This window comes from Phanerochaete carnosa, assembly GCF_000300595.1.
Source record: "Phanerochaete carnosa HHB-10118-sp unplaced genomic scaffold PHACAscaffold_12, whole genome shotgun sequence".
NCBI lineage: Eukaryota > Fungi > Basidiomycota > Agaricomycetes > Polyporales > Phanerochaetaceae > Phanerochaete > Phanerochaete carnosa.
In genome coordinates, this window is record NW_006767639.1 from 1,067,873 (window position 1) to 1,076,411 (window position 8,539).

The window sequence follows — 8,539 nt, forward strand, 5'->3', positions numbered from 1 at the left end:
CAAGTCTGCTAGACTGTCGCGTTTTGGGCGCTATCTGCGGTGGACGGCGCGGTCTTCGAGGCTATATTCGTGGATACGTCTCTTGTGCAGGTCCTTACAAGCTTTCGTAGGTAATGCTCCCTTGTATTTTGTTCAAAGCGAGAGTGGACTAGGCGCAGCAACCACTCTGCTTGTTCGGCAATGTCGAGAGTGACTGTGATGTCGTCGATGGTTTGCTCTGTCGGTACAGACAATATGTCTTCACTTGTAGCGAGATCAGCATTGGAAATGCGATCACGGAACTGCAGTTTGCCTGATTCGAGAGCCCAGGTCAACTGTGTGCGGCGCAACACAGAACACAATATTCTCTTCGCGACCTCGAAGTCTCGATCCACCGGCCCGATATGGTCGATACAGAGGAGGTGCATGTGCGGGGAATCAACGATGGCTCGCAAGGCATCCCAAGCAAGGGTTTCCGCAACTTCGATATTGTTAAATAAGAGCATGAGAGTGATGCTCTCGATGTTTGCAAGTGCAGATCCCACAGCCTGGCCTGCACTTGATCGGCAAACTTTGACTTCAGCCCAAACAGAGTTGCGCTCAGAGTGGCCCTGACTGGCTGAAGAGTAATGGAGCGCCACCGTGTCTGATAAGGAATAGCCAGTAAGCTTGGCACCGATCGCATGAGCTAGATGATTCACCAAACAAATTTCCCTTTAGACTGTCAAGACTCATAGTCGCCTCTCCGGGTTCATCTGGTATCAACGCAATCAGTCCCTGAAGCGTCTCGTCCTATGCGCAGTTGTCAATGCCCATGTGGCGAGCAGGCGCAACAATGTCAGCAGCAAGCGTCACTTGATTGGGTACCACCATATCCTTACACTCCTGTATCGCACACTCGAGGGAGTAGCGGTCTGGCAGAGGACGTCGCCAAATTCTGCGTGACTGGACAACCAGCGACGGGTCAAGGAAGGTGAGTCGCTCGCAATTACATTCTAAGAGCGTGTGGAAGTTGTCAACGAGTTGTGCGAGCTCGGTCTTGCTCGTGAATACGACACTGTCGAGGGCAAGTCTAGAAAGTCGGACGTAAGATGGAGTAACGCCAGGTACCGACTCAAATGGGGCCCAACGGTTGGCCATTGATACAGATGCGACATCGCCCGCGCAGTTTCCGACAATACACTCGAATTCTGTCTCCCGAAGTTGTGTCGAAAGCCCATGCACATGATGGAGCCAGGATTTTGCCCCGGTGGCTTCTTGACAGATGATTATTCGCTTGATGGCTCCGGTCAGACATGAAGCCGTAAATTCGGAGCTGCTGACGATGTTCTTCAAGAATTGCACGTCTTCGGCGCTGCACAGCTCAAACACTCGGAGGAGGATAGGTCTGATGGCTTCGGACCAGTGCTTGCATACGAGGGCAGGCCCAGCAAGCCCGTGTTTTAACTTGCGACTTGGGTCTAAGTCATAATAGGAATCAGCTAGCGTGAAAGACTTCAGAATGTATGACAGTATTTCAGGTGGCAGATCGGCTCCTGTGGCGGATGACATCTTCCAAGATGACGGGATAGATGTATACAAGTCTTAAGGGTACGAGAATATGAGGACTGATGTGGTGTACAAGCCTGAACGGTGGACGACACATCTGCAGCATGATAAGATGGCGGCGCACAGCCGTTTGCCTTGTGAAATTGGGTGTGCATAGCTCCGCACCACTCTGCCTTCCATGCAACCACAGCCATCGCCTGGAGCTTCACTTTTTCCAGAACATCGCAATACATTACACATCAGCACCAGCAAATCAATGAGAACAAATCGTGTGTATTGTTATAGCCTTACATGCATGTCCGTGTGAATCAGCTTCCCAGCTCTAGTATGGACATCCATGTCGCCTATCACTACAAGCGTGAGCTGATTTCAGATCACCTGAAATGTCCTGGTCAAGCCATCAAAACTGTTTCATTTTCGAAGATTTAACCGGGGCTTTCTGGTGTCCCAAAATGATGGATTTGCTACCACTTTTGTAGCCATTTGCAGTGCAGGAAAATGACAAATTTTGTGTAGCCTGAAATGAACCTGAAATGACTCAATATGGCTACATTTCAGTACGGCAAAGAGTTCATGTTTCGGAAGGCTTTGTGGCGCATTTCGGAACATCTGAAAGAACATGTAGAAATCATTTCCGCCTCATGTTTGCAATGAGGAAAGGTCCGGGCAAGGAAAACTTTTGATGGTCCTAAAATTACCATTTACGGCAAATTTGTAATACATTTCTAGGACGTCTCTGACTTATCTCAAGTAAAAATCTTCTAGCTCATAAAATAGCTTCAAAATCCATCAGAAATGGCAATTTCAGGACCATCAAAAGTTTTCCTTGCCCAGACCTTTCCTCATTGCAAACATGAGGCAGAAATGATTTCTACATATGTTCTTTCAGATGTCCTGAAATGTGCCACAAAGTCTCCTGAAACATGAACTCTTTGCTGTACTGAAATGTAGCCATATTGAGTCATTTCAGGTTCATTTCAGGCTACACAAAATTTATCATTTTCCTGCACCACAAATGGCTATGAAAGTGGTAGCAAATCTATCATTTTGGAATACCCAAAAGCCCTGGTTAAGTCTTCAAAAAATGAAACAGTTTTGATGGCTTGACCAGGACATTTCAGGTGATCTGAAATCAGCTCATGCCCGTAGTGTATCTAGCCAAATCTTCAGCACTGGCCATTATTGATAACCTACAGTCAGTCGCATATATGTGCATTAAGCTATAGTACAAGTACCCAACAACCTTCCAGCGTTATTCATCTTCTCGGCAGCATGACAGAGTTCACCAGCTACGATTACAGAGCTCCGCTATCATCTCGTGACAGTTGGCGGGTGAGCTTGCGTTCCCGCTCTATACGATTAAGACACTTGTGGCCCGATGTAAGACAGCAAGCGGTAAAAGGAGGGAAAGCTAATGTACCTTGACAGAGTCAGGTCGTGTACCTGGCAGTCTGGATAGTCGCTGGCATATGAAAAGCAGTGAGTGAGAGTCGGGTGACTGGAGGGAAAGTAGTGAGTAGTCGCAGCAGGGCTTCCGCATTCCTTGTCAGACTGTCTTGCCGAGATGACCTCCATCGCATGCCCATTGTTCTCACCTCGTGCCAGGCTCTAGCTCTCCACAACTTGCCAAACCGAACCGACTATAACATAGCCTTTTTGACGGCACTATGCTGAGTGTGTAGCAATCTTCGCACACTGTAATTCTGTGTCTTGCCTTAGGGTTAAGCAATTTACAAGCGGAGGGTCTTCAATTTGACAATGCGTTCGAGCTTGTCAAGTCTGCATCGGGTCCGTAACATACAGTAGGGCTGGTGGATCTGTGGAGGTTTGGTATACATCTCTTGTGAGGTCTTTGTTGTTGAAGCACCTAGTGGCTCTGGCTCGGTGTTCCGCCTGGCATGGACTTGTGGTGGACATTTGAGATTAGGCGCTGCTAATACGTAGATAGTGATTGGACAATTGTATGTAGTGCTCCCACGCACAGACCTCTTTATGGCAGGCTTCCCCATTCTAGCAGACTTTCAATTTTCGCTTTCTTTTAGTATATAAGGACTCTTCTCGCATTCCCACTCTGCGTGCTCTTTCCCTTCGCACCCAGAGTAAGTTCCTTTGTCGCTCTTGCGCAGTATGCACTTATGCTTACACGCTGTATAGCTAATCCCCTGTGTGTATTAGATCGTGCCTGCGTGCCACTTGCCAGTTTGCACTCGTGCAGTCCAGTCGTCGTATCATGACAATATTCGTTGTTAGATTCCTATCGCTCCACAACTTACGAGCAAAATTGTAAGATGATAACAAGCACACTCACGATGTCAAAGGATGCAGAGATCAGGTCGAGCTGCAGACAACAAGGGTGACTATCTTTAAAGACGGCCAGTATCAAGGGTGTTATTGGACAAAAAAAATTCTCACATTCACACCGGCTGCAAATTTTTGTTTTTGATGTGCGTCTAAGGTTATGCGTGCGTATTTGTGCACTTTTGTGCGTATTCATGCATGATAATGCGCGTTTGGTCACTAACGTGTGCTAACGTGCACGAAAGCTCATCTTTGTGCACCTTTGTGCACTTTCGTGCACGAAAGTGTGCATTTGATGAACTACACATTCATGTTATCCCAATTCATTTTCGCTAGATGTTTACTTTCGCGCACCTTCGCGCACCTTCGCACACTTTCGTGCACCTTTGTGCACTTTTATGCACTCGAAGATTCAAATGAGATGCATAATCACGAAAATGAAAACCAATTGTCAGCTTACACGAAACTGAATAATAAGTTGAGTGCACGAATGCGCACAAGTGCGCACAAACACGCACACATTAGTGCCATTGCCAATCTCAAATCAGGGCGTAACCAAAACCAAAGCTCAGCGGCATGCACGATTGTGTGCGTTTGTGTGCTTTTGTGCGCGATCGTGCACGTTCGTCTATTTTTGTGCACGATCATGTACGTTTGCCCACTTTTGTGAGCTTTTGTGCGCGTTCGTGCACATTTGTTCACATTTGCGCATCCTTGTCCACCAAACTGTGAGTACAGTCTGCACCAATTAGTGATGTGCAGGCCCTGCTTGGGCTTGTGGCAACGCCAAGCCGAGCCCTGAGCCCGAGCCAAGCCCGAGCCTGGCCTAAGCCCGGGCTTGCCAAGCTTAGGACAAGTATTTATATGCTACGAAAGTGAGCATATTTGTATGTGATAGGCTGCTATTGCATGTACCCACTGTACTGCAGCCTCCAGAGAGGCATGCAATCGTGCTACAAGCCACGTTATGACAGGGTTCGCGAAGGGGTGCTTACGGCGAACACCAGGCGGTGGCGCACAATTGTGCCTAGTCACACTAGCAGGGATCGCCCAGTCTGGTAAGTCAACATTTTGTCTCGTATGTGTATGTATGGCAGGCGCGGTGGCCACCAGGGTGACCTGCTCGCACATTCCGCCAGTGACTTCAGCCTCTGTGCCGTACACCGTCGGTATACCGTGTACCTGTAGCTTCCTAATTAAGTAATTAATCTTGTTTGGGCCTGCTTTGTGGTGTGCCCTTGCCGAGCCCAACCTGCGGTCAGCTCTTAATGTGTGCACAGCGCCGTAGTGCGCTTGCTTAGTGTTTCGCTTGCGCGCAAAAATAGGCAAAATTGGACAAAATTGGGTGAAATTGGGCATTTTAGAGAAGATAGCGGCTGCATAAAAACCAAAATGAATTATTTCGATTATTTACACAAGCTTGACTAGTTTGGGGGCGGCAAGGGCGACGGCAGCAGTCCCGGTATCAAGCGCGTGCCGACTGACGCTTCGGGCACGCAAGGTGGGCGGGTGCCGATCGCGATCGCGCTGTCATGCACCATAACTATAAGTATAGGAAAACTAAAGGAATAATAGGTATTCAAATCAAAAAGAAACCGCTTACTCAGAGCTGCAAAGTAAGCATAAACAATTAAGCTTACTAAAAGTGAATCAATGACTAATAATATGACTCAGCTTCTTAGAAATCTGGAAACTATGCTTAGTAAAGGTCTATGCTCAACAGCTATGAATTACCAAAATATAGTAATACTCTAACAAACATTAGTAATAGCTTACCAATACATTAGTAAAACAGACAGAAGGCTGACTAATACAGACAAAATGCTTATTAATAAAAGTAGAAGTAGCTTATTAATTACAGTAGAATAGAAGAGCCAGTTTTGCCATTGGCTAAGGAACAACAGGCTGAAAGGTATAAATAGGAGAGGTTCTCTGAGAGCAAAAAGACACAAACACACCAACCCACCAAGCACCACACACACTCTCAAGGATTTAGCTAGCAGCAAACCTGCAGTTAATCCCCTGAGCTCTTTAGCTCTCAGAGAATAGACTCCTTTCTTTAAAGCCTAGGAAATTCCTTAAGCACAGTAGAGCCTCTGACTTTCAAATAACCTGAAGGGAAACGCCCTTGGTATAGTGCACAAGTTCACTATTTGACTAACCCTAGACTGGGAGAGCTAGTGGCGTCATTATTTGAGACTGTGGTACGTCTCCTGTAGAGCTTACAGTAATTAGACTAGCAGTAAAGAGATTAAATCTATTCTTGATCTTCAACTCTAAATTGGAAGCTTCAGACTGCTTCAAGTTATACAAATCCTCTAAGGACATTAAATTGTCCTTACTAGCCAAAGCTTACTAAGTTAACCAAGACATTAAGTTGTCTTTGTTACCCTCTTATCTTACTTATCTAAAAACCCTATTCTACTAACCCAAGTAGCTAGTCCTTAAGCTACTAACCAAACCTCCTTACAGCCCATCTTCTAAGATTCCTTAAAAAGTCCCTTGTAAACAGGCAAGTGAGGCTTTAGAGTACTTAAGCAGATTAGTAGGTGGTCTTTGAATTAGTCCCCCACGAACACCAGGATAGCTTGGTTGAAAGGCTGACCCAGTGAACCCTGGAAAGAAAAGATTGGGAAAACCAAATCTAAGTATTCCATACTATACTCTTCTTGCTTTTAGTTTAGAACAGACCAAACTCCATTCTCTTTTATTAAAAAGTAGCCTTCTAGGAGTTCTCCTAGAATCTTCTTTATACCAAACCTCATTTTTACTTTATACTTACTTTTCTTATCCTAACCTTTTCTTTACAACAGCGCGGGCTCGGACAACTCTGGTGGTCACCCGGGCAGGTTACCGCTTTGGGTGCGACCCCTAGCAACGGGCCGTGTACGCAGGTGGTGACCTCGGTTGCTGGTGACAGGGGTCACCAGCGAGGTGACCAGGGCCAAGTGGCACCCGGGCGTATACTCTATATAAAGTCGTTCTTACCATGTTTTGAGCCCAGAGAACAGCAACACATTTGGTGCACTCAAGCCTGGGCTTTCGGGTCGGGCTTGGGCTTGACTATGCTCCGAGCCCGACCTTGAGCCTGCTGCCAGGCTTGGCTCGGGTCAGGCTTTTTGGGCCGGGCTTGGCGGGCTCGTGGGCTTTGAGGCCCGGCTCGCACATCACTAGCACCAATTCCAAACTCATTTTTTTGTTCAATAGCAACCTTCATACGGCCAGTGAGCAACTCTGCATGGGATGGAGTGATCACGCATCATTGCATGCCATAGCTTTGCCACTGATCCAGCTATTTTGTGTGGCCTCGGCTACACTAACCCCTGGCGCGGCCTCATTGTCTCGAAAATTTGATATATCCGGCCGCGTTGACCTCTCTGAGTGAATTGAAAAATTGCACTGTTTCAGCAAATGATACCGGCCGGTAGCTCAGGCTCTGCTTCGGGCCAAGAAAAAGTGGCAGTTGTCATGCATGCTTAGAACAAGGGGCGAGAAATGTGAGCTTGAATTCGGCTGCAGGGGCTTTGATACTAGTATTAATGGCGGGGACAACTTTGGAGTGCTAATATTAGCTTACGATGACAGACCAGGACAGCCAAGGTGCACTATAGTGATGCATTCTCACAATTTAGCGTCTTACAAAGACCGCCGTTAGCCAACGTATCTCTTCCAGATTGAATTTGTCGTGATCAGACTGCTCTGCTAGCTTCTGGTCTTCGCGGTTGTGCGACACAGGTTGCCCTCTCGGGACCCAGACGGACAGCAAAGTTTAGTAATGTCTCGATCCCCATGTACGCCATAATAAATGGCAAACTCATGTACCTGCTGATGGTAGGATGGAACTTTGACCGCGGCCTCAACACACGTTCAGGTGGGCATCGTCAGGTAGGGCGTGCAGCATCGCAGATAGCTTAGCATTGGTGCGGGGCATGGTAAGAATCAATGCGAGAGAGCACATCAGTAATAGCGACTACAGAAAAAATGAGAGCGACTTTGACACAGGAGGAGAAATGACTACAAGCCAAGAGTGAGGTGGCAGGCTGCAAGTCGGTTCACCAGCAGCGCCGTGGGAAGCCGAGCTTGAAGCGCAGACTGCAGGGGTGAGCATCATGAGGCATGTGCAGATGCCACGAGCAGAGACAGAGAGTGGCAGGTGCCGAATACGTTGGTGGGCCGAAAGCGAATGAGCAGCGGGAGCAAGCTCCGAGAACGGGACACAGCGCATCATTTACTATCATTCAATAAGCGCTTGCTTTGTGGCACGGGTCCTGGGGCCTCAGCGAATGGTTGGGAGCAATCTCTTTCGCTTCGTTTAGTTCCTATCACTTCACTGGGACCAGAATCATTCCCCTATTCCACATGTATCCTGAAAGACGTTACAATTTCTTCCTCACCATGTATCTACACTCGAGTGCTAAGCATTGAGACTTCTGGTGACTCAATGTTGAGTCCCCGCTCTGTGGCAGTAAGAATAGTAATCACCTCATTTCATGATTTTCAGTGTAGCTTCCTTTTGAAATGTACGTGCAAATCGAAGCAAAGAAACTGGAAGCATTGAATACCGCTGTACTATCAAAAAAATTCAAAGGACCGAATATAACGTGTAACCGAGAATATAAAATAGTGGGCAATAACCAATTTCTGGAACCATACACAAGTTCAAAAGCATGCACCCAGAGGAGAGGCATATATTATGAAACAAAGTGAAATGTCT

The 8,539-nt window shown here is 47.1% G+C and overlaps 1 protein-coding gene across 1 annotated transcript; it reads right to left on the bottom strand.

The window, feature by feature from the left end:
* Positions 1-771: 771 nt before the first annotated feature.
* PHACADRAFT_201085 (uncharacterized protein) lies at positions 772-1,530 on the bottom strand (the record flags this gene model as incomplete). The annotated part of the gene is made up of 1 exon (XM_007401370.1): positions 772-1,530. The coding sequence occupies one exon, from the start codon at positions 1,528-1,530 to the stop codon at positions 772-774; it is 759 nt and encodes a 252-aa protein (XP_007401432.1).
* Positions 1,531-8,539: the final 7,009 nt, after the last annotated feature.